At 40.5% G+C, this 26,428-nt stretch overlaps 1 protein-coding gene across 4 annotated transcripts in view; it reads left to right on the forward strand.

Annotated features, from left to right (window-relative positions):
• The window catches only part of IDE (insulin degrading enzyme), a 99,476-nt gene extending 81,619 nt beyond the window's left edge, over positions 1 to 17,857 (forward strand). For all 4 annotated transcript variants that reach the window (XM_084634121.1, XM_084634118.1, XM_084634119.1 and 1 more), the window contains exons 22-25: positions 3,508 to 3,569; positions 13,058 to 13,130; positions 14,365 to 14,432; positions 15,043 to 17,857. In XM_084634121.1, the coding sequence (XP_084490247.1) occupies positions 3,508 to 3,569; positions 13,058 to 13,130; positions 14,365 to 14,432; positions 15,043 to 15,138 (299 nt within the window). In that variant the 3' untranslated portion in view covers positions 15,139 to 17,857. The remainder of the gene's footprint in view (positions 1 to 3,507; positions 3,570 to 13,057; positions 13,131 to 14,364; positions 14,433 to 15,042) is intronic.
• Positions 17,858 to 26,428: the final 8,571 nt, after the last annotated feature.

The following is a 26,428-nucleotide window of genomic DNA, read 5'->3' on the forward strand; positions in this document are numbered from 1 at the left end:
GACCTAATCTTTTGCCTTCTGTGCACATAATTTTATGCATTTCTTTGTGGTGTGAGTGCTTTTAGTCCTTTCTTTCTACCCTGGGAGATATCCACTAGGATACCTGAGTTTGCAGTATTTGTCAGGGGACATTCACAGTGAAAGACCCTATGCTCTGAAATTTACTCTCCTCCTTGGTTGACCAGAGCCCACATTTACTGATCTTCAGCTCTTTTTTTGCAGAGTTCCATGAACCACTACAGTAGGCCAAGGGTGGTAAAGGGTGGGATATATGATAGGAGGCTTTATTTATTGACATTGTGTCAGCCTGAATTCTTTTGTATGTGTTTTTAAAGATTGTACTACATGTGCACCTAGTGCCTGTGTTAAGAGCAGTCATATTTACCTTGCACAGTCCTTACGACAATGCATACATTCTTAGCCTCTATAATAGGCTTTTTCCCTGCTAAAATTTCCCACTCTTTCTGCTACCAGTGCAGCTCCACTAGTGCTAGCAACAGTGGGAGCACTAGAGTAGGCCACAGCTTGTGTCTGAACCACGATGTTGTCGGTCTCTGTTCTGAGCAGGTCGAGATGTCACTCTAAGATTTAATCTTATATTCTAAATATTACAAACATTAATGGAGAGGTGTTTAGGATGAGAATAATAGTATTCCCCCCGGGTTTCAGAGTAGCAGCCATGTTAGTCTGTTAAGTTAGTCTGCAAAAAGAAAAGGAGGACTTGTGGCACCTTAGAGACTAACCAATTTATTTGAGCAGAAGCTTTCGTGAGCTGCAGCTCACTTCATCGGATGCATACTGTGGAAAATACAGTGGGGAGATTTATATACATAGAGATCATGAAACAATGGGTGTTACCATACACACTGTAACCAGAGTGATCACGTAAGGTGAGCTATTACCAGTAGAAGGGCGGGGAGGGGGACCTTTTGTAGTGATAATCAAGGTGGGCCATTTCCAGCAGTTGACAAGAACGTCCCAGGAACAGTGGGGGGGGGATAAACATGGGGAAATAGTTTTACTTTGTGTAATGACCCATCCACTCCCAGTCTCTATTCAAGCCTAAGTTAATTGTATCCAGTTTGCAAATTAATTCCAATTCAGCAGTCTCTCGTTGGAGTCTGTTTTGTTTTGAAGTTTTTTTTGTTGAAGTATTGCCACTTTTAGGTCTGTAATCAAGTGACCAGAGAGATTGAAGTGTTCTCCAACTGGTTTTTGAATGTTATAATTCTTGAAGTCTGATTTGTGTCCATTTATTCTTTTACATAGAGACTGTCCAGTTTGACCAACTCATTCTCACTGAAAATTAATTAAAAATAATTTATATCAATATTGAAACATTTTATCTTCTAGCTCATCCTTTTAAACCTTTTTTTCTTTTCACCAGCAAGTTCTTAATCTTTATCTGAAATATTCTGAGCTAGATAGGATTATCGTTTTGTAGTATTAGGTTTCAGAATAGCTGTGTTAGTCTGTATTCGCAAAAAGAAAAGGAGTACTTGTGGCACCTTAGAGACTGACAAATTTATTTGAGCATAAGCTTTCGTGAGCTACAGAGCTGTAGCTCACGAAAGCTTATGCTCAAATAAATTTGTTAGTCTCTAAGGTGCCACAAGTACTCCTTTTCTTTTTTTTGTATTAGTTAGTACATCTTGAAACAGAGAAAGCTAAATTGGTTTTTGCCATAAAAAAACATGTTTCTCTCCCACTCCTCCCAAAAGGTAACGAGCAAAAGAAAAGGAATGGAATATTCTAGTTTAGATTTTGGCTTTGTTCACTATTTACTTAGTAAACATTTTAAAATACAGTTTATCACAAGAAAGATAAATCAGTTTGACAGTTAAAACATGTATTTTCTTCTCAAATAAAAGAGTTGTCCCATTTTAGGTTTTAGGGTCAGATCTACTCTGCCTTATATTTGGTGTGTGTCTGAACGTTACTGCTCAGAAGTACAGTCTCCAACCTTCCTTTGTTTAATAAGGTTCTGGGAAACACGGTCTGTACATTTTGTGGCCACCTTTTCCACTGTAGCCTTCTCCACTGCTTTCCATTCAACATTCTGTCCTGTGCCAGTACCAAGTTCAGCTTTGTTGGGGTAGTCAGTGTCCTATTGGAAACTACTTTAACTGTGTATCCTCCTGTAGTGCCCTATACATTGGCCTCAGTACAGCTTTCAGAAAACATTTTTGAAAGGAGTGAGGTCCCTTGGTATACTGGCAATGAGATGTCATTCCAGGTATAGGGAGCAGCGTGAAAATTCCTACTCTCTGCTGCTTTTTCATCTCCTCTGTCCTGCTTTCTAGTGCCCCAGATGTCTCCATCCTTTGCCTTCTTGTTCATATATCTTCTCTCTCCAGGATGACTCATTGCTATCTGTAACCTGATCTGTGATCATCTCTTCTATTCAGATGATACCCAATTCTTTATTTCTCTTGACTTGTTCCCTGATCCTTTTAGTTCCCATCTACCTACATTGATTGAGAAGAATTTAGTAGAAGGTTTTTGTGTAACTAGAATTGACAAAAACAGAAGTTAGTCAACTCATGCAAAGGGGAAAAAAGTCCTCTCTGTCCATGTTTCTTACTCTTTCACTACACGTGATTCAAACTTAACTTTCCTCTATAGGCTAGAAGTCTGAATAATCTTTGTTATCAAACTTTTTTCCCCACCCATGTTTACTTATGACCATCCCTACCAGGGCAACATCTGTTCAGTCAATTTCACTGACTTCCCATCATCTCTGAATTCAATTAAAAATTTCATTCTGATTTTCAAAACTCACCATGCCAATCCACCTCTGACTTCCTAGTCACATATTTATCACCCTGCATGTTTTAATTCTTAAACTGGATCCTCCTGCCCCACAAGTCTCCTTATTTGAAGGTTGCTCTTTCTTTTACGCTGGCCCTTATGGTAGGCTCTGTTTCTGTAATAATTACTTTTATAATGGCATTATATAATGGACTTACATACATTTAAATGTATCTATATTTAGTAAAATACGATAGCTACTGAGTCACTTTGTCTGCAAACTAATTTTAAGGCCTTCCTTTTCACTTTAGACCACACTGCACACTAAAGACCATGCACATTTTCTTTCGCTATTGTATATTTTAAAACTCATGCCATCTTGCTGTTTCCTAAATAAAAGGTTCCCTAAGTATAATAAATGTGAATAAAAAGCCATCAATAAATTCAGTATCTGTTATGAATCTGTTTCACTCTTTTTTTTTTTTTTTTTTTTTTTTTAATTTTAAAGTGTGTGCTGTTTTCTAGTCCTGTATAGCGCATTTAATCAAATGGGCTCATTTTGTGTAATATTTTAAGCTTCCACTGCTATTTATTTTTCATAGACTCAAATAGTAGCTTGTAAGTTAAGAATGAAAAGCATATAATTTGCAGTCAATTGCACTGTCTAAATTTGAAATAAAAGTACTTTGAAAAAATACTATGATAATAACTAGCTATTATTTGCCGACTTGTTTTAATTAAAATTTTGTTGTTCAGATAACATTGAAGTGGCGTTTCTAAAGACCCTGACTAAGGATGATATCATACAATTCTATAAGGTAAGTTAGTCATATATTTAGAATTTTATCACTAAGAAACATAGGCACTAAAAGAAAAATATGCTTGTGTGAATTGCAAGTTAGTACATTTATACCTGTCTTATAAAGGTAACATGATTGATCCAGATGTCTTAATATTACAGTTCAGAGTCAATGGGGAACTATTTATCTATAAACTCCTGATGATTTTTGTGGGACTTTGCATACCTAATGGAAGTATGGCTCCTCACCCCAACTCACATTAGCATGACATCTGTAATAACACTATATATATATCCACTATTGGAAATTGTAAACCTGTTTCTTCGAGTGCTTGTTCACGTCAATTCCAATCAGGTGTGCACACGCCATATGTACAGTTGCCGAAAATTTCCCCCCAGCAAGCCAAAAATAATGCCAACAGTTGCCAACTATTTTTCTCCCGTGGCAAGCTGACAATTATGCGCACGCCCGCGTCGCCATGTCACTGATCCCCGGCCCCAGAAAGGGGGCACTGTCCTGATTCCCAGCGCCGCTCGGAGTCCCAGTGCCGCTCTCACTCGCAGCACCGGTTGTCTCGGCCCTGGGTCGTCGGAGGGCCAGCTCCCGGTGCTGATCATCATCACGTCACTAATCACCTCAGTAGAGATCGAGGCCTCAGCACCACTCCCCTTCCTCGTGGCACCGCTCACCTGGCCAGCTCTGATCGGCACTGCCATGGCTATCTAGATCCTGGTCCCCATCCTCAGAATCAGACGTGGGGTCTAGATACTCACATCAGAACTGGCACCGGTCAACGCATCAACAGCCTGATGTGGGTACAATACCATGGCTGTCCCAATGGCAAGGACCAGCTCAATGGCTTTTTTGGACCCCCTGGGCATATCACCAGTCCCAGGGCACCTTGTCCAAGGGTTTCTGGTCAGTGGCATCGGAGCCCAGGCTGCCGACGGCCTCGGCCAGCCGCCCTGTGCCCAGAGGTGCTGAAGGGATTCAGTCTACAGCACTTTCACCAGCAAAGACTCCCACCCTTACGGTGGAACAGGTGGTCACCAACCTGGAACAGCAGGTCGAGCAGGAGGTCCCCATGGACCAACAGGCCCAGGATAACCTACTTCCTCACCTGCATCCTCATCTTCTTCCCCAGACGTGATGGTAGCAGGAACTTTCGTCTCAGGACCACCACCCATAAATAGTCACGCCCACCAGAACCTATTCTGCGGGGTGGCGTGCAACATGAGCTTACAAGCCGAGGAGGTGGTGGAATAGGAGGATCCAGTGGTGGACATTTTGGCCCTAAAAGGTCCATCCTGATTGGCGCTGCCACTCATTAGGACCATTCAAAACAACACCAAAACTGTGTGGCAGACCCCGGCCTCTATCCCCCCCGACAGCCAGGGGAGTAGAATGCAAATACTTCATTCCCTCCAAGGGTTAAGAGTATCTATACTCCTACCCGCAGCCCTGCTTCTTGGTGGTGTCTGCAGTTAATGAACATGAAAGGCAGGGGCAGCAGGGACCCCCGCCTAAGTCCAAGGACTCTTTTTTTTTTTTTTTTTTTTTAAAAAAAAAAAAAAAAAAACCTTGACCTTTTTGGTAGAAAAGTCTACTCCACGGGAGGCTTACAGCTCAGGATTGCTAATCAGCAGGCAGTCCTGAGCAGATAAAATTTTAACTCATGGAACTCCATGCTCAAATTTAAGGAGCTAATACCATTGGAGTTCAGGGATAAGTCTGGGGCCATTGTGGAGGAGGGCAAGACAGTGGCACAGACCTCTTTGCAGACACTGGATGCTGGTGACTTGGCGGAGGAGGACCTCATGGCTTCAAGTTTCGAGTCTACCCCCAGAGGTCCAACAGACTCTGCAGGACCTGTCCTTTGATGAGACAGGATTATTCGCAGAGCAAACAGACTCCAGGCTACACAGCCTAAAGGATTCAAGGGTGACGATGAAATCACTGGGGTTGCATACCCCAGCTGCTCAGCGAAAACACTTTTTAAGCCTGAATCCCCTCAATGTCCCTACCAACCTCACCCTAGGCAAGACTTTTCTAGAATGCGAGGTAGGAACAGCAGGCATAAGCCGTCCCAGCCCTCGTCATCACAGGGCCAAGCGCGCACTTCCTCAGCCTCCAAGCAGGCCTTTTGAAGGTGCGCCTGGGGATGACGTGCCAGACTGTATACCAGATCCTCAGCCCTGCTTTCGGAATTGTCTGTCCCACTTCTACCGTGCATGGTCCCAAATAACATCGGACCACTGGGTTCTCCGCATGGTAGAAGTGGGATATTGTCTCCAATTCTGCTCCTCCCCACCCTCCCTTCCCCATCCCTCTTCAGGGACCCTTCTCACGAGCAACTCCTTATCCAGGAGGTGCAGTCACTCCTCGCCATAGGGGCAATGGTGGACGTTCCTCAGGAGCTAAGGAGCAAGGGGTTCTACTCTGAGTATTTCCTAATCCCCAAGGCAAAGCAGGTCTTATACCCACTCTGGGCCAGGTTCATGGTGAAGTTGAAGTTCCGCATGTTCTCTCTGAGTACTATTATTCCTTCCCTGGATCCAGGAGACTGGTATGCCACCCTCGACATGAAAGACACATACTTTCACATAGCTATTCGGCCCACGCACAGATGATTTCTGAGGTTTGTAGCCAGCCACAAATACTGTCAGTTCACAGTCCTCCCCTTCGGTCTGTCGACAGGCCCCTGAGTGTTCACCAAGTGTATGTTGGTCATAGCAGCCTTCCTCCGCAGGAGGAAGGTGCAGGTATATCCCTACCTCGACTACTAGCTACTCAGGAGGCACACCAGGGAGCAGGTGAAGTCTCAAGTCTGACTAGTCAGAACTACTTTTGAGAGGCTGGGACTCCTGCTCAACGTGAACAAGTCAACCTACTCACCGACTCAAAGAATAGAATTCATCAGTGTGGTTCTGGACTTGGTGCAGGCAAGGGCGCTCCTGCCAGACACCTGATTTCAGACCATGACAGACATTATCCAAAGCCTCAGTTGGTACCTGACCACTACCGCAAGGGGATACCTGAGTCTCCTCAGCCATATGGCAGCCTGCACTTAGGTGGTCCGGCATGCCAGACTGAGGCTCAGACCACTTCAAGCATGGCTCGCGTCTGTGTACCACCCAGGGAGTGACAGACCAAGTACTCAAGTGCCTCCAATGGTGGCTCAACCCTCACACAATCTGCAAGGGTGTTCCCATCAACAGCCCCCAGCCCTCCTTGTCCCTCGTAACAGACGCGTCAGTTCTGGGTTGGGAGGCACATCTGGGAGAGCTCCAGACACAAGGATTATGGTCGCAGGACAAGCTGTCCCTGCGTATCAATGTCAGAGAGCTCAGAGCAGTACAGCTCGCATGCCAAACCTTCCTATCCCGGCTCCAAGACCAGTGTGTGCGGGTAATGACCACCAACACTACGGCCATGTTTTACATCAACAAGCAAGGTGGAGTCCACTCTTCCCCTCTTCGCCCCCATGTTGGGAGACCCTTCAGCTATGGGAGTTCTGCATAGCCCACTCGATTCACCTGGAAGCGTTCTATCTCCCAAGTGTGCAGAATGAACTAGCGGACCACCAGCAGATCGTTTCGCAATCACGAGTGGGCCATCTGTCTGGATATCATATATTCCATCTTCCAAAAGTGCGGGTTTCCCCAGGTCGATCAGTTTGCCACCCAGAGCAACAGGAGGTGCCCAGTGTTCTGCTCCTTTCAGAAACACAGCCCGAGTTCAATCTCGGATGCGTTCCTGCTTCCCTGGGGAGACCGTCTCATATATGCCTTTCTGCCATTCCCATTCATGTACAGAGTACTGCTGAAAATCCATAGAGACAGAGCAAAAGTAATTTTTTTGGCCCCGGCATGGCCCCGCCAACACTGGTACCTACGCTTCTGGAGCAGTCAATGGACACTCCTATCGTGTTACCACTCTACCCCGATCTGATCACATAGGATCACGGTCGCCTGTACCACCTGGACTTCTAGTCCCTCCATCTCATGGCTTGGAAGCTTCATGGCTAAACCCAATGGCACTCCTGTGCTCGGAGCCACTAAGAAAGGTCCTGCTCAGCAGCAGAAAACCATCTACCAAAACCACTTATCTGGCCAAGTGGAAGAGGTTCATTTGCTGGTGTGCCCAACATTACACTCCTCCACTCAGGCGTCTATATCACTCATCCTGGAGTACCTTCTGTATCTCAACCAACAAGGCCTGGCAGCATCATCCATCAAAGTACACCTTGCTGCTATCTTGGCTTTCCATCCGGGCACATCTGGACGCTAACCCTATGGTAGGACATTTCCTTAAGAGCCTGGAACAGCTATATCCTTGGGTTAGACAGCCTCTTCCGTCATGGGACCTTAACCTGGTCCTCTCCAGATTATGGGACCCCAATTCGAACCGCTGGCTATTTGCTGACTTCGCTACCTTTCGTGGAAGCTAGCCTTCCTGGTCGCCATCACATCAGCCAGGAGGGTGTCGGAGTTAAAGGCCCTTACCTCCGATCCACCCTACATGGTCTTCCACAAGGACAAGATGCAACTCAGATCTCACCCGGCCTTTCTCCCCTAAGGTAATGTCACAATTCCATACTAGCCAAGACATTTTTCTACCTGTCTTCTCTCCCAAGCCACGCAACAGTATCCAAGAGCAAAGGCTGCACTCACTGGATGTTTGGCGGACATTTAGCATTCTACATTGAGCCCACAAAGCTGTTCAGGAGGTCGAACCAGCTGTTTGTGGCAGTCCGCATGAAAGGACTTCCAGTTTCATCTCAAAGATTATCTTCCTGGATCACGGCCTGTGTTTGCACATGTTATGAGCTGACCAATGTCCCAGCCCCGCCTCTTAAGGCTCATTCCACAAGAGCACAGGCCTCGTCAGCTGCGTTTCTGGCCCAGGTCCCGATACTGGAAATCTGCAGGCCAGGTACTTGGTGAATACATTCACCTCTCACTATACCATCTCACAGCATGCTAGAGATGATGCAGCTTTCGGCTGAGCGGTGCTCCAATCGGCGATTCCTTAATGCCGACCCCAGCTCCAGGGTAGAGCTTGGGAGTCACCTGACTGGAATCGATATGAACGAGCACTCAAAGAAGAAAAAACGGTTACTCACCTTCTTGTAACTGTTGTTCTTCGAGATGTGGTGTTCACATCCATTCCTATACCCACCCTCCAACCCCTCTGTCAGAGAAGCCGGCAAGAAGGAACTGAGGAGGGGCCACGTTGGCAGGGTCCCTGAGCGCCATGAAGGCACCTCTCCACGGGGCTCCATAGCTGACCCAATGGGAGCTGCTGGGGAAAAATTTCTGGCAACTGTGCACACGGTGCATGCACACCTGATTGGAATGGACATGAACAATACATCTCCAAGAAAAACAGTTACAAGAGGGTGAGTAACCGTTTTTCTATGCTGCAAAAGATAGGTTGCACATCTTTTTCACAATATTTCAAAATATTCATGTAGTTTTATTACTTGCAGAGCAGCTGACAGCGAAAGGAGCACTTTGAAAAATATTATAGATACCAACAAATCTGTTCATGTATCTGAGATTCTCTTACCTTCATTATCACTAATGATAGTCTTAGGGAGTTCATTTGTTCCTGTTTTTTTTTTTTTTTTTTTTTTTACCTGGAAATTCATGCTGTAGAAAATCTTCAATATCCTATAAATGTTGCTGTTCTCCACTGGAAAATGCGGTTTGCCATTTTTTCTTCAGAAGCAGTTGAGATATTCTTGAAAGGATACAGAAATCATGTAAGAATTCTGACCAGACTTCCCTGACCCATGGCACAAATAGAAGATTTCTAAGCAACAGAGCATGGGCCTATTCCTCTGCCAGGGTCAGTGGATCTGAAGGAAATGGTATAAAGTCCAATTCACCCCATCCCCAAACTACTTGATGTCCTAGAGAATTAGCTGCAGCAGGATTCACTCTGCAGTTTCCCAGATATTCTGTGGAACTGGTAGCAGCATGGCCAGTTTACTAACCAGCACTGTGCAAGCATATCTTCCCTCACTGTGGACCATTTACCCCAAGTTCCAGAAAGACTATATATAAAAATATAGTAAACTTTCCAGAGAGATTGAGGTCAAGTTTCAGCAGAATATGCTAATATCTCTGTGGTTTTCCAGTGGCCCTGGTCACACAGAAAAACTTTTGTTAGCTACAGTTGCCTTCTATGGAAATAAGCAGTAATTGCTATGCCCATTTAATTCTTGGGCTTTGGTGAGACTGCCAGCCAGGTTGTCATTTGTGAGGTGGACACCTCTTTGCTAGCAGGCAACTTAATTTCATAAATACTACTGACCAACTGTCAGATAGTAGTGACTTTCAATCAATATTGACCTACCCCAGATTCAATCAGGAATAGTTATAGTTCCCAGTAAAATAACTTTATTCCCAAATAAATAATTAATTCAGTGCATGGACTCGGGAAACTGTTATGGATCTTAAATGACTGGTGAGATGCGCACACAAAACCAACTAAAAATCTAACACATCCAGCACAGATGGAAAAATAATTATTTTCCTTTAACCAGGAAGAGGTATGCTTCTTCAGTAGATATGTAGAGGTCGATTATTGAGAATGCATGGAAGTAAAAAATAGTGAAGAGACTTATTCGGATCTTTTAAGAATGATATGAGACTGCAATGATGTATGTTAGTGTGTTTGAAGTATGTATCCTTTCATCCCCATATGCAGCTTAAATGTGATCTGTTCATGTAGAAGATACATTTTTTTTTTTTAAATGAGCTGAATTTGTTTTCTTATAGAGTAGTAAATTGTTGGGTGGTTCTCGGTGTGCTTGCAAAGATTTGCCCTTTTTGTGCTTTTTATTTTAATTTTGCTATGGACTCTCTTATGAGAGCTAGACAAATTGTAAGACCCATCTATTGGCAGAATTTCCCATCATAATTTGACTAATGGTGTTAGTCTTTTGCTGATAGGCTGATTCAAACAACAAATTATTTATCAAGTTATTTTTCTTTAATGATTTATCTCGCCTATATAGTCATTACATAAATTAGTTAGAGAAGGTGGGTGAGGGGGTATCTTTTATTGGACCAACTTCTGTTGGTGAGAGAGACAAGCTTTCAAGCCACACAGAGCTCTTGGTCAGATCTGGGAAAGGAACTCCCAGCCTTGCAGCAAAATGAAAAGCGGAACAGATTGTTTAGTGTAAGTAGTTAACACATACTGTAAGTGACCCATCAATACCTCTGCAGTCATAGGACAAAAAGAGGAGTTAGTGGGTTACAGATTGTTGTAATAAGCCTAAACCCAGTGTCTCAGTCCATGATTTTTGGTGTCTAGCACAGTGATGAATTTAAGCTCCCAAGCTTGTCTTTTGTAAGTGTTAGTACAGGTTTCCTTTGAGGTTGAGGACTGATAGGTCAGATACAGAGTGATAACTTCGTGAAAAAGGTTTCACGCACAGGTGATACGGTGTTTTTGTCTTTTATCATTTTCCTGTGTGAGTTTATTCGAGAGAATAGTAATTGTCTGGTTACACCTACACAATTGTTATTGGAGCATTTAATGAACTGGTTGAGATACACTACATGTTGTGATAGGCATATGTAGGATTCATGGATCTTGAAAGGTGTATTGTGGGAGGTGTTGGTTATTGTAAGCAGTGGAGATGTGTTCAAGTTTTGCATCTGTTCTGGCAGGGTCTGGTGCTGCTTTGAGTTGCTGTGTCCTGGTCTGCGGGGAGCTTGCTTCTGATGCTGAGCTTGGAGAGGTTGGGAGGGTTGTTTGAAGGCCAGAAGAGGGGCTTCAAGAAATTTTTTTTTTTTAAGATGGTCCCCATCAAGTATATGGTGTAGTTGTTTGTTTGTTTGATCCCTCATATGGGTTCCAGTGGTGGGTGGGGGGTAGGTGACAACTAGAGTAGTGCGGTCAGAGAGGGTTTTGTTTCTTTATTGAAGCAGGTGCTCTCTGGGTATTTGGGTGCCCATTCCAGGATGTGATATATTTCTCTGGATGAGTGTCCTTGTTTGGGGAAGATGGTTTTAAGTCTGTTAAGGTGCATATTCTGTGCTATGAGTGCCTGGCTGTAGATAACACATTTCTTAGGCCATGTCTACAGTATGGTCCTTACAGCAGCACAGCTGTACCGCTGCAGCTGTGCAATTACAAGGTCTCCTATGTAGCTACTTTATGCTGACAGGAGAGAGCTCTCCTGCTGGCATAAGTAACTACCCCCAACAAGTAGTGGTAGCTATGTCAGCGAAAGTCTGTCTCCCGCCAACATAGCACTGTCCACATCGGTGCCTTTGTTGGTGAAACTTATGTTAGTCAGGGGTGTGGTTTTTTCACACCCCTGACTGACAAAAGTTTTGCCGACAAAAGTGCTGGTGTAGACAAAGCCTTAGTGTGTTTGGGATGGTTAGTGGATCTGTGAAGGTAGATGTGGTGATCCATGAGTTTCTGGTATATGGTTGTCTGTAGGGTTCCATTGTTCAAGCCGATTGTGATGTCCAGGAAGTTGATGCTAGTGTGGGAGTGTTCCAGAGAGAGTTTAGTGGGAAGGTGGTGGTAGAATGGTCCCTGAGAATGTGTGTTAACTAGTTATGCTAAACAATCTCTTCGCCTCACATTTTGCTGTGAGACTGGAAGTTTCTTTTCCAGACCTGGCAAAGAGCTCTGTGTGGCTCGAAAGCTTGTCTCTCTCATCAACAGAAGTTTGTCCAATAAAAGAGATTCCCTCACCCACCTCGTCTCGGTAATATACTGGGACCAACACAGCTACAACTACACTACATATATCAATTAGTTAAACACAAAGAGACCTATTAAAAATCAAAGGCCGCAAATTGAAAATTACTAGAAGAGATTTCCTTAACAGATGGTTAATAAGTGATAACCTATATGGTTGTTCAAGGTACCAGTACTCCATCCAGTTGGAGTAGATTTCTTTCTATCCATTTTAATGTTTGTACTAATACACAGTGCATCAATATTCAGTTGTCCCAGGATGCGGGAAGGGACACTAGAAACATATACATAGTTAGGTGAGATGGCCCAACTGACTTTGACATCTGTGCTCAGGGTTGATGTGCTTCCCCAAGGCTGCTGGGCTCTGCCGTTACAGCTCTGTAGAAACTCTGTAGGACCAAATATCTAGTGTGTAATCCTGATTCCATAGAAATCAATGGCAAAATTCTCGTTGATTTCCATGGAGCCAGCATTTCACCCCTAGTTCCTTGGGGCTTCTGAACTTCACAAGACTGGATCTCTCATGCAGCTCAGTTCTGAAATCATTAAGAGCTGTGAAGGACTGGAACTTTGGTTAAATTTCCAGGGACGTGCCCAACAAGGGTTTAGAGAATCAAAATTTGACTCTAACATTAATTACCACTAAAGTTGCACGTTAAATGGTTGTCATCCCTTGTAATACGTAGACAACATATGGCTCCCCTTCCTGATAAAAGCTAGCTGTCACTTAGATTCTGTTGTTGAATAACTGACCTTGCTGCTTTCTGTAGGAGATGTTGGCAGTAGATGCTCCCAGGAGACACAAGGTATCCGTACACGTCCTTTCAAGGGAAATGGATTCCTGTAAGTATTGTATTGCATAGATTTTTAAATTTATTCCTGTTCAAGTCAGACAAAGTGCAATACAGCAGTGTGTTGTGCAGTACAAGTACAATGCACTATGAAACCAAATTCTGGAAAGGTGGTTTATGGCTTCTTGGAGGAAGGTATTTTCACCCAGGTATTTTCCACAAGGATATTTAAAAATAGTTCATTTGAGGGAAGTTCGATAGTTGTGGGTTTCCAGACACAATAAAGATGATGAGCCTGGCATTCCTTCACCCATTCTGAAGTATCTAACTATGTTAAAATGGTATGTCCTAAAATGTACAACTTCTATTTTTAATAACAAGACACTAAAAAAACCCTGGAAACACCTTGTTCTGGAAAATAAAATATACATATTTAGTATGTCTGTGTATAAATGGAATAGACTGTTCTGATCATCAGTGAAATGTCAGTCTGTTGTTGGGGCATTTCTGAGGAAAGAAATAAATATATAAACCTCCAATTGGTAATATGAAACATTATTCTATACTTGAAATACACATGCTAATAATTTTATTTAGATTTCATTTCCAATTAATTAACTAATCAGTTGGAAAATAGACTCAGCTGTCATTTATTATTAACTATCCTGCTCCTCTCTAGAGTTAAAATGTAAAAAATAAAACATGGTTTCACTAATTATCTACAAGATTGGTGAAAAATTTTCCATGACATTTTGTGCAAAATCATTTGTCAACGTGCATCAGGTTGTGTGTGTTTTGTGACACTGAGGGTCTAAGATAACTTTCCCATCTCTAACTTCCACGACTGACTGATCTTTATTAGGTTCTTTTAGCTGTTAATAAAATGCATGAGTAGGAAGAACATAAATATGCTTTTAAAATGTAAAAATGAAATTAGAGTGGTCTGTCTGCCACAAGGGAGCAATAGTTGTAGGATGTTGGGTAGCCCCTGGAAAATATATAGGGAACACAGATGTAGAACACAGATGTTGTAACTGGCCATAAGATGTTATCCTTGCTTCACACAAATTCAGTCAATAGTATATGTATCTATCAGTTAAACTATTTATTGATCGGGGATATTTAGGAGTATAAATTAGGTGCTTGGTTCTGCTAAGGAAAAACTACAGGCAGGGTTCTTAAAATTCATAAACTGTACTTTTAGCTATTTGTCTAACTTAAGAAGTAGCTTCTTTGAGAAGATATTTTAGAAGCTGCAGTCTTTCTAAGTTAATTTTCTTAAATAGGTCCTGTTGTTGGAGAATTTCCAAGCCAAAATGACGTAAATCTGGCACCAGCACCCCCCTTGCCACAGGTAAAAAAAAAAATAAAAAAAATTAGTTGATAGTATAGAAAAATGGGCATTGAGTGAGGGTACAGACTTTTTGAAATCCTGACTGTGACATTATCATTACAAATTGAGATTCTGGCTCACAACTGTCTCAGAGCTTCTACTTTTTTACAAACACATTGCCTGCTTCTGTACGTGTGGATTTTATCCTGTGTTTCGAAACAGAAGAGGAAACTTCTGCTTTATCCTGGGCTTTCCAGTTGCCTTTGTCCCTATGACTCCGTTGTAGAAACAGTAGATGGAAGTAGGTAATTGTATGCTGAGCACCTACACTATAGAATAAATGTATTCTAAATATAGTCTGAAATAATATAGAATAAATCTAAAAGTTCTGATTGGGTTCAAAGCTTAAAAGCCATTTTATAATGTTGTGAGTGTAAGAGTAATGCTGATATATTTTTTTTTGAGGAACTGATGATCTGATATTTCAGGGTAAAGGAGAGCAGACAGGATTTGTATGTATGTGGATAGAACAATTAAGTGATAACATCTGAAAGTGAGCAATTTCTCATGTTTTATTTGATATTGAGCAAAGGTTCTTTGTTTTTGTTTTTTCAAATAAACTTCTCTGCAGCCTGATGTGATTCAAAATATGACAGAGTTCAAACGCAGTCTACCACTCTTTCCACTGGTGAAACCACATATCAATGTCATGGCTTCAAAACTGTGAAGAATCCCAATGGATGAAGAAATGCAAAGGAATTAATTTCAAGGGGTTTCATCATGAACAAACATCTTAAAGATTATTAAGATAAACAATCCTGTCCATTCTGAGAGTCCCTGATTCACTCTTGGTTCATTCAGCGTTATTGGTGTCTTAGGGATACAGAGAATTAGAAAATTAGTTGTTGTCATGTGTCATTTATATTACAAAACAACTGTTGAAAACCAAAATCAACCAGAATATTAAAGGCTCTTGTAGATGCAGTATATTTTTAAAATAATATATCCCTTAAAATTTTCATTTTGATAATGGAATTTGAAGAAGCCTCCAGACCAAACTGATCTTGCTTAAAATATCCATGTTATTCTTGCAAAAGGCCATTGAAAATAGCTCTGTAATTTTTTCAGGAAAAAAAGTATTAAGCCTTTTTTGGGGGGAGGGCAGAGCAAAACTTTTCATAAAAAGGAGGCTTTGACATTTTTTGAAGGGTAAAGTGTTGAATGATACCTTTTTTTAATTGATCCTCAGTGCAACCAACTTGTTTTCTTTTTAAGATTTAAGTAGATCAGTGGAAAAGAGGAAATTTTGCAACAAAATAATAAACAAGGGAGTTGTCTTTAACAGAAGAAGAGTAATTAAATATATTGGCATGGTTTTAATCTTTATATACAAATTTGGGGACATTTTATATTCAAACTAGTAAAATGCTGGAAACACTTGGGTAGTCCATCTTATTTTTGTGAGTGTTATGCTTGTCTCTTGATTGTTAATACCTCATTCAATTTCTTAGGGTTGCTCTGAGTTGTTTCCTTCTGGTTGAATAATAAAAATTGGTTTTTTTTTTAATTGACATCATTTTTGTTTCCAGTTGTTCATAAACTGGATGAGGTCGCCAATGTTTTTTTTGCTCAGTATATTGTTATATTAGGCCTTGATCTAGCAAAACACTTGAAAATGCACATAACTATAAGCATGTGCATAAGTGCTTTACTATATCAGAGCCTTAGTTTTTGACATAAGCACAGCTAAAGTCAAGTTTGGCCCCATGAATGCATCAATTGAGTTTCCTGTATAGGGCTACATGGCTTAGATGCTCAGTCTTCACACTCCTTTTTCTGTCATTCAGACATTCAAAACAAAACAGCAGCACAACACACTAGTTAAATCAGCACAAAAACACAGTTGGCACATGTGTAATTCATAATTTTAATTCATAAAGAAAATAGCAGAATAATATATAATGAATCCAATTCTTCACCCTTTACTGAGCTTAGTGACTTCAGTGGTGGTTCTGCCTCAATAAAGAAGGCAGGATTAGGCCATAAAGTACAAAAAGGATTTTAAAAAGAGTTATTTTTAGTCTTAAAATATTTTGTTACATTACTAAACTATCTTGCCTTTTGATGTGTATAATTTACTGTGCACGTTTAGGCAGGGCAGGATGTGCTGAACACTGAAAACTTAAGGGCCTAATCATGTGAACACTTATCAGGCAGAGCACTTAATACCATAAATACCATTAACATCTTTGAGACTTTGCCCACTATTAACAGAACCTGAACCTTTGGCCCTGATCTTGCCTATAGTTAAATACATGTGTAGCTTTACTAACCTGAGTAGTCCCATTAGCCCATTGAGGCTAATGGGACTACTCACATGAATAAAGCAAAACATTTACTTCAGTGGGATTACTCACATGAGTAACATTACATGCTTGCTTAAGTGTTTACAGAATCAGGGCCCGAGTTTATATTTATCCAAGAAATGCTGCTTTAATTGAATAAATATTATCAACTTAAATGCTGTTAAAAGGTTTACAGCATAAACTGTTCACAAAGAATAATTTTGAAAAGTGCTGTTTCCATGTGATGTTTGCCGGTTGTCAGTGGAGGCCAATAGCATTTCTCGCTAGCGTGAAGGGAAAAACACGAACACACTATAGGGGAAAAATGAAATGCTGCTACTTTTTATGCTTTACCATATTCTTCATGAATGTTTCACGCGTTGTGGCTTGCTTTGCCCCGAATGCATTTTTTTTGTTTATGATTTCCTTTTGGTTAAGATTATTTGTATTATAGGTATTAAAAATAAATGTTGACTGCACACGATACAAATTATATATTTTTGGGATTTAGTATTTAAACGTAGCACTCTTATGGTGAAAAAAATGAAATGGCCTCTATTTTGTATAAAAAAAATTATAATTAAAGTGATGTGAACTCAAATTTTAACCATTTGTGTGTGTGTGTGTCCGCACACACACACATATCTATACATAAAAACTGGAGTGATGTTATATTTAACACAGTACCACAAATCCATTTTTTCCAGAAAAGAACATTTAGTGTTTTTTAAGTTCTGGAGTGAAAGTGGGAACTCATGTAGCCTGACAGCAACTTTTAATTGCTTTTAAGTGTTCTCCAGCATTTTACAGTTTCTGAGTTTGATACAGCAGTACAGTTTGTTAACTCAGGCATATTAATGGATTCATTTGAATGGATCCAAAGCTGCAGTGTCTACAAGCAATAACAGACTACCTAGAATACACTGTAATTCTGTTTCAGTGCTTGTTAAATTACGTTTATGTAACAAACCTAAATGATGAGATTGCAGTCATTTTTGCAAGTGCTATTTTGAGCGGTTGATGTGTAATTGGGTGCATGTGACACAGCCAGTATGACAGAGTGCTAGAGTTACCCTGTTTACAATAAACACTCTGATTTAATCTTTGGAGTTCTTCATTTGTTTTATTTGTATTCTGTTCTGTTCTGGTAATGTTACATCTATCAGCTGAAGCGTTGGTTTTTCTCTAGCCTTGATCATCAAGTGCTGCTGACTGAACTGCCTCGACTGGCTGGGATCGCTTTATTGTGCTTCCAATTCATTTCTGCTAGGGAAGTGCCAGAGGGCAGTGGTGCATGTTGCATAAATATCCTGATGGCTTCCCTACATGAAGATGAGAAGATTATTTTAATATATAGATTTTGTATATAGGTAGATGTCTCTCTATTTAAAAAAAAAAGAAAAAGTAATTATAAACGAGGTTTTTTAAAATTACTAAATCTTGAACTGGCAATTTCGGAGCAGCCTATTAGACCATCACTGCAGCTTGATAGTGTTATACTTCGGTAGCTTAACTTTGGTAGCTATTGCGTTCATTTTATTTTATTTTATTTTAATTTTATTTCATTAAATATATGTATAAAGTAAAATACCTGTTACTAGGGTTAGAGATTAGTGAGGTTATTGCTGGGAACTATAAATGGTGCGAATTCTGAGTCCAAAAACCTCCTCTTTTGCTGCCCCTGCTGGTGGGGGGCTCCTAGAGAAAAACTTCTTTTAGGTTGCAAGGAGAAAGAGTCCTGAAGGGTGACAGTTGGTATTGGGAAGAGGGATTGGAAGGACTTGACAGCTTAAAGTGGGGTTACAGTCTTGTCATTAGTGTGGAGGAGGATGCCAAAAGGATTTGACTTCTGAGAAATGAACTCTGAAGACCACTCATTCACCCAAGATTCACCTAGTCTAGTATCCTGTCTCTGACAATGGCCATCACCAGATGTCTGAGGGAGGTGGAAAACTCTGCCAGAAGGCAGAGGTGAAATAATCTGCCCCCCCAACATTAAGTCTTATCCTGTGTCTTAATTCCTGAAACATGAAAAATTTTTCTTCGCAAAATGTATTGTTAATTGTAAGTCTGGATCTTCTTGATATCCACATAAGAGTCCAGTCCTTTTCTGAATCTTGTTAAATTCTTGGCCTGAAAGACTTCCTGTGGCAACAACTTCCACAGTTTAAACACGTGTGAAAAAGTATTTCCCACCTCTCAATTTCATTGACTGTCCCGCCGTTCTTGTGTTATGGGAAACTTCTGTTCTCTCTGTCTCAATCTACCCTCTCAAAACCATTTTTTAAATTATGGCCCCTCTTATTCATCTCCTTTCTTGAATCTCTTCATATGAGAATTTTCCATGCACTTCTTTGACTGCAGTGCAGTGAGCAGAGGCCTTCATTGAGCTGTCTCCAAAAATGAGCAGGTCCCTTTTTTGAGTCAACCCCGTTCATTTATTATTCAAATCCGTTTCAGATTTATTATTCAGATTTAAATCAAGTTTTGCACATTCTGTGGCTGCATGCCCCAGAATACACAGTGCTTCTATACATATGAGATATTTTAAATGTATGATTCAGGGAAGCTCAACAGAGAGGACTTCAGATCTACTGGCCTTTTCCTACGTTATTTTAAAGGTAGAAGAAATATGAATCTTAACTACCTCTCCTACCTTTGATATGATTTCAGAAGAGGCCAAGCATATGAGTCCATCTGCAGTGCTCCAGAATACACACAGTTTGAAATTGATAGGTGACAGGTGTGCACTCGGGGGCATAAAGCACAAAGTGTGTAACATTTGAATTAAAATTTAAAGAGAAACAGCCTGAGTAGGAAGTCAACGGTTCCAGGAGAGTCCAGAAATGTCAGTGTTAAGCATGGTAAAATCATATTGGACCATCTTAAACGGTGAAATTATGTCCGGATCCAATTTATCTAAACTCAGGCATCTAAATAAGATTAGCATTTAAAGTATTTATGAATTTTTAAATTCAAAAAAATTATTTTCAAACCTGTTCAAAGCCCAGATCCTTAGTGAGGACTAACTGCACAGCAAGGTTCATGTTTAAAGCTATTAAAAGAATTCATTTGACAAGGAAATGTTGGAGGCAGTTTAAAACACCAGGAACTTGTAAACATTTTGCAGCTGCATAACTCAAAAATGGCTCATTGGATGCTGCTGAGTTGTCCAGATTGCCTTGGATATGAATGAAATTTAGTATGAGAAATTTCAACCCAAACGGATATCTTTTGGTGAAGCTAGAAAGGGCCATAATGGATTAGTTCCTCCAGCTTTGGAGTCACTGTGAGATGTCAACCAGTTTTGCAGTTCCTTTTGTCTTTAAGAAAATATCTGGCCTGCTAACACCACCATTCAGAGCCTTCAGCATCGTTGAAGGAAATTGTTCCTCACAATGAACATGGAGTTCTGGGAGGACTCAATTGTGAGGTACTTAAATGTGGTCACTGTGACCTTCACATCACGCTCTTTCCATTATTATTCACTGATGTATATCTGTTGAAGCTCAAGGTTCAGAAATCTGAAAATTCTATGCAAATGACAAGGCCATATCTTGCATATTTGATTAATGTGAATTTCCTTACATAAATTGGAGAAAAACTTAACTCTGACAGGACTGCAGAATCGAATGAGCTTTAGGCACATAGGAATTGTATTTGTAGCTGGCTTCAGCATCTCCCCAAAATTGGGTGCTTAGCTCTGGCTGCTTCTTCCCCCTTGCTCATTAGCTTAGGGGGCTCTGGCCTGTCATTCTAGCTATACCTACTAGTTTATGGCCATGCTGGATTGGGTGCCTATGTTTTAGATATGTTTCTGTGGTTAGCGTTCGCCTGGCTGGGTCCTGGTGAACGCTAACCATAAATATCACTCCTAGAGTAAGTGATCCTAACCAAGAATATCCAGCCTAGAGTGTTTCCTCAGCTCTCCAAGTCAGGAATCGTAAGCAGGAACAGTTCAGAAAGCAGCTGAAAACAGGAACTCCCCAACCAGAACAGGAGTCTGAACAGATCAGCTGTATATAGCCCACGACTTGTAATGTGAAACCTAATAAGAATGTACATTAAGCATCCTTTATGGGGGTCCAGACTATAATGTACTTAAGGGTGGAGTGGTATGTGTAGGATAAGGCTTTGTATTTTGGAATTTCTGCTTTGGAATTAAACCTAATTACTAGCTTAGGCCTGTTATGAAATTTAAAATATAGATAATCATATCTAACTAAATGTATACAAAATGTACACTGTATTATGGTGTTTGCCCACACCCTGCACCAACCTAATACAAATAAAAATACAGTTAAAAAATTAAGTTGAATTACTGTAACATCATAATGTGCATATACTGTTCATATAAGTTGAAAGTAGATAATTGCATGATATATTGCACCCCTTTCTCTGATAACATTCTATCATGTAATATCTAGTTTAACCTATATTATAAACTTTTGGGGGAAGGGACCGTGTGTGATGTTTATAAATTGTCATGCACTTCTATGGCACTGCATAAAGAAGAATCTTTACTCGACGGTTTAAATGTTGGATCCAGTAATTAAGAGTGAATAGAAGACCTGTCTTTATTGCAATTCTTAGAAACGAACGCTAATAGGATACTTCGAGCTTTGAAAGTATCTGAGTGATATATAGTAGGATCTCTTACCACTTTTTAACTTTGTCATTTCCTCTGGAATAAGCCAGGAGAATAAAGAGGAATCAAGAAAATCATTCAGTTTGGGAACTAAATCCTCCCTATATTGTGTAATTAAGCTGCCTAATATATGGAGTAGATTACTTTGTTGCATAGTATCTAAAGATCATTCAAAATAATGGCATTCCTCTTCTGCTCCCGTAGTTTCCAAAACATGTAGATTGTAAACTTAATTTTGTCCTAAAAACCTTTTAAAGAGCAGTTTAAAATTGCAGAGTTACTAATATTTGAATAGTGTCATAGCTCTGGCATTATAATATATGCAACAATTTTTTTCATATGACCAGATTAGGACCCAAGCCATTGGAAAGCACTCTGTGCAGACAGACCCTTATGCCTACAAAGAGTCCCACTGGTTTCCCACTTCGCAGGATTGGGCCCTAACTTTGTAATGGCTCTGCAGACCTGTGTGATATAGTATGTTGCAAGATGTCAACCAAGCTGACTCACTGCTCCACAGGAGTCATTCTATGTTGTTAGGGCAAAAGAAAGACCTAAAAATCAAGAAAAAAATTGGTCTACGTTTGTAAAATATACTTTTTTTAAAAAAACCCTTCTAAATTATATAAATAGTGTATCTTTTCAAAATTGTGTAGCGAGCTATTTAAGTGTCTGACCCCCTAGCAATTCAGGATGATGTAACTTGTTTAGAAAGTGACGGCAAAGCAAAAATTAAAATTGAATTGGGTCTTGGTTTATGTGATGAGTACCCCACTAAACAAGAATGTAGGAGATACTCAGTAGAGAAATGCATTTTAAATAAACTGAAAATAATTTCCCCCACACCATTGGAAATTTCTGGTTCGTTGAAGATCCTAGGATGAATCATTGAGTGATATTAGAGATACCAAATGTCAAATACCAATGTTAGCAGAAACATGCACCGTTCTCAGAAGAGTATTATTTAATTGTTGCTGCAGAACCTAAAGGTGCTAGCCCCAATGGGTAGCTCCAGAGGATCTGCTGGCCAGTGGCACCCCTCCTGTTTTCGAAGAGCTGCCACTGATGAATTCCCAGTGCTTCTTCCTAGTTCTGGGATTGTTTAATGAGTGAGAGGGAGGAGGAGCAGAAGAGACCTTCCGCCAGTCTCATTGGCTCCCTGCCATTCTCAATGTTTCTAATGTACTCTAAAGAATTATGGCTTTTGATGGCTCGGGAGAGTTAATGTTTGTGTAATAAAATTTTGCATCTTAGGTTTTTTTTAATGCCCAGTAAGTGAAGTTTTGAGGTCATTCCTTAACACAGTATAATTAAAGTGTAATCCTACTCTGAAAAATAACTGTATTAAACCAGATCCTCTTAGTCAACTATTCTGTTCCCTATGCAAATTTAGAGTAATATCAGTTTATTTTAGTACAAGTTTTTACTACATTTTAATCCTGTTAGCCCTGCAACTAAAAGAGAGGGATTTTGATTCTATTCCTTCTTTTGCCCCGTTAATAGGAGTGCTTGTTAAATTTTCCAGTTGCACAGATGATCAGGTTACAAAATCACTGGATACAAACCTAGCAATTTCTGAGTTTACTTAATCCTGTGCCAAATGTAGGCCTTGATCCTGCAGGCACTTCTGTTTCACAGGTCTAAAAGAGCAGAATTTGACCTGCAGAATCTTGTACTGGTGACAATGAAGGACAATAAGGCCACAGTTTGATTTTCAAAACCGATGCTGAGTTTCCTGAACTGGCATTTAGAAAACTGTTTACCTATAAACTGAGCACATTTTGATATTGAAATCACTGAGACCATAAATATTGGACCCAACAGTTCCATTTTATAGTCTTTTTTTTTTTTTTTTTTAAGAATGGATTTACAGTTTAAATTATCATTTGAGGAGGCATGTTCAGATTTGTGGCCTTGGCTATTAATGACCATTTACTACCCAAACCCACAGCTACAGGGTGAGTATGGGTGGGTTTGCTTTACAACCCCGTTCCCTCTGGCCTTCCCTCTGCACTGGGCCAGACTAGTGTTGTGGAGGGTACACATCGTGCAGTTGGTGGGTTGCTGTAGTAAAAAGTTTCGGAATAACTGGTCTAGCAGTAGTACATTGGGTTCTTTGTTCCCTGAGCCAGCTGTGATGTCACACTCCCCTTATAGTTTCAAACTGTTAAAAAAACGAACAACAAACATCCCCCTCTCCCAACCATTTAAGTATTATGTGGCACTTAGAGCCTGGTTAATGGATTTTTTAGCACTTTTCTGAGCGTAACATAAAATGAAAATTATGTTTTCTGTCCTGTTCACACTTAAAATTGTGAGAGGTTCTGTTGGGATATCATATTTTTGGCATTTAAGGGCTGTTATAAAGAGCATGGTGATCAATCGTTCTCCATGTCTACTGAAGGTAGGACAAGAAGTAATGGGCTTAATCTGCACCAAAGGAGAGTTAGGTTAGAAATTAGGAAAAGCTTTCCATAAGGGTAGTTAAACTCTGGACTAGGTTTTCAAGGGAGGTTTTGGAATCCCTATCATTGGAGGTTTTTAAGAACAGGTTAAATAAACACCTGTCAGGGATGGTTTAAGTATACTTGAGCCATCCTCTGTGCAGGAGGCTGGACTGGATGACTTCTCAAGGTCCCTTCCAGCCCTATGAGTCATTATGAGTTAGGTTAGAAATTAGGAAAAGCTTTCCATAAGGGTAGTTAAACTCTGGACTAGGTTTTCAAGGGAGGTTTTGGAATCCCTATCATTGGAGGTTTTTAAGAACAGGTTAAATAAACACCTGTCAGGGATGGTTTAAGTATACTTGGGCCATCCTCTGTGCAGGAGGCTGGACTGGATGACTTCTCAAGGTCCCTTCCAGCCCTATGAGTCATTTCTATGAGTCTATGAACATAATTATGGAGGGTTTCATTTATAGCTTTTTTTGATATATCAAAGTTTAAAAAAAAATTGCTATGCAAAAAAAATTTAAAGTTGTAGATTATAATTTAAAACATACATTCTTTTATAGAAGTAGTTTTTAATCTGTTTTGAACAGTTATTAATTTTTTTTAAACAAAAAGGTTAATTTAATTGGTTGGAAAAGAATGTAATAATTCTGTATAAAAATGTCTTAAAAATCAGCTATGAATAGTGATGCTTTCTTGGTATCTTTCCTTCACACACATAACTGATTAAAATTCTTCTTGGTGCTAGGAGGGAATTTTTTTTTTGTTCTTGCTGTTCCATGTAATAATGTGAAGTCCTTGAAGGAGTTCTGCATCTCACCTTCTTTGTGCATGAACTGAGTTTCTTCATGTTTTCATAAGGAAAATCTTAAAGGGAGTGTGTGCATGTGTATGGTTTTAAAAAATAAATGGTAACCTTAAGAAGAAAATTTAAAATTGTTTGAGATAATGAATTAGTTCACAATCACAATGTGCTGCACTTGTCAGGAATGTGTTATTTTATAAGTAGGACAGCCATTGAAGTTCTGTCTCTTTACAACTTTACTGTTATGGTGTCTGTCATTTGTGTGTCTCAAATTGATCTTTCTCTCTCTCAAGTCTGTTATTCATTCTGTGTTCTTGTCTCCTTTGTCCTGACAGTCTACCAAATTCTATAAATTCCGTTAATGTTTTTTATCCTCTTCTTTTATATAATTTCTGTTTGTCTTGATGCCATAGATCAATATAATGGTTAGTACAAAATAAAGACATTGAACACATCCATGGAAATGTAGTTGAGTTTACTTTCATTTCTGCACCTCTGTTGAGTTTGAGGGGTTGAATTTGTTTACAGAACTTGTAAGCATAGCTCAGTTTCTCCCTGCTGAATAGTGGCAACTCTGTGAAGCTTTGCCTATCTCATTGTCTGTAGCATATAAATTACTGGCATTGGAAATGTTGAATCATGAAGCTGATGTTAGCATAAGCATTGGCGGTAAATAAAATAATTCCAACCTCATTTAAAACTTCTTGTGCTATTATTTTTGTGTCCCTCATTTTGGGTCTGTGTTCCCAGTTTGCGACTTAACTGAGACACAGGGTTGTAAGCCTGTGGCTGCTGAAAACCTTTTCCTTTTATGCAGTTGACTGAAATCATTTAACCAGTTCTACCAAAGTGAAGTGAAAATGACCTTTTAGTACTAATGGCAATCCTCACGGAAATGACTTTTGCAGAGGACGGTTGTTTGGTCTGCAGCACCTCTACATAAAGCTAAACACAGGCAGGACATGATTGTGTGGCACTGTACTCTTCTGTTTTTCCTGGGAGACTCCTGATTTTAGCTACCATCTCCTGGAGAGACAGGAGGACTCCGCAGGAAGTGGGGTGAGATCCTCTACCTTTATCCACTCCTAATCTCAATGATCGCGAAGTCACAGGGGCCTGGAGTGTGAGAAATTCCACTTCCCGTTAGAAGTCAGGAGTAGCTCTGCAGGAGGTACCTTCACCACAGCAGCAGCTGCCCGCCCCTGCTCAATACTGGGCTTCTGCACCTGAAGCTGGGGCAGAGCTGAGTACAGAGGAAACCCAGTGTCTGCTGCTCCTGCTGCCAAAAGCCTGCTGTCCCTGGTTGGTACTTGCTATTCCAGCTGTTGCCTTGCAACAGCCCTAAGCCCCATTCCCCTCTCATGCACAGGATGGGGGTCTATAATCCCAGCACAAAACATTTTCAGCCTTCCAGGAAGTAGAAACTTGCAATGCAATAAACCCCCAAATACCATCCACTTAAATACCATCTGACTGTAGCAGTCATGAGAGCTGGGAGTAGAAAATTTTTAAAAAAGATTTTAAATTGCAGACATTCCTCTCCCAGCCTTGCTATAGCCCGGGAGTTGTGATGGTTGAGTATAACTAATTTACTCCAGGCCATACGGTCCTTGCGTGTGTATGCGCTCTGCTCACTGTGCTGCTGTGCCAGGTTGGAAGCATGGATGAACACCGCCTCCTCCAGAGCAGAGTTCTTTTCTTTCCCTCTGTGAACGTGGATTCTGCAAGAGGCACAGTTTGGCACTGCCTGAGCTGAATGCTGCAGAGCA

Source organism: Lepidochelys olivacea (genome assembly GCF_965140295.1).
Source record: "Lepidochelys olivacea isolate rLepOli2 genome assembly, chromosome: 7".
NCBI lineage: Eukaryota > Metazoa > Chordata > Testudines > Cheloniidae > Lepidochelys > Lepidochelys olivacea.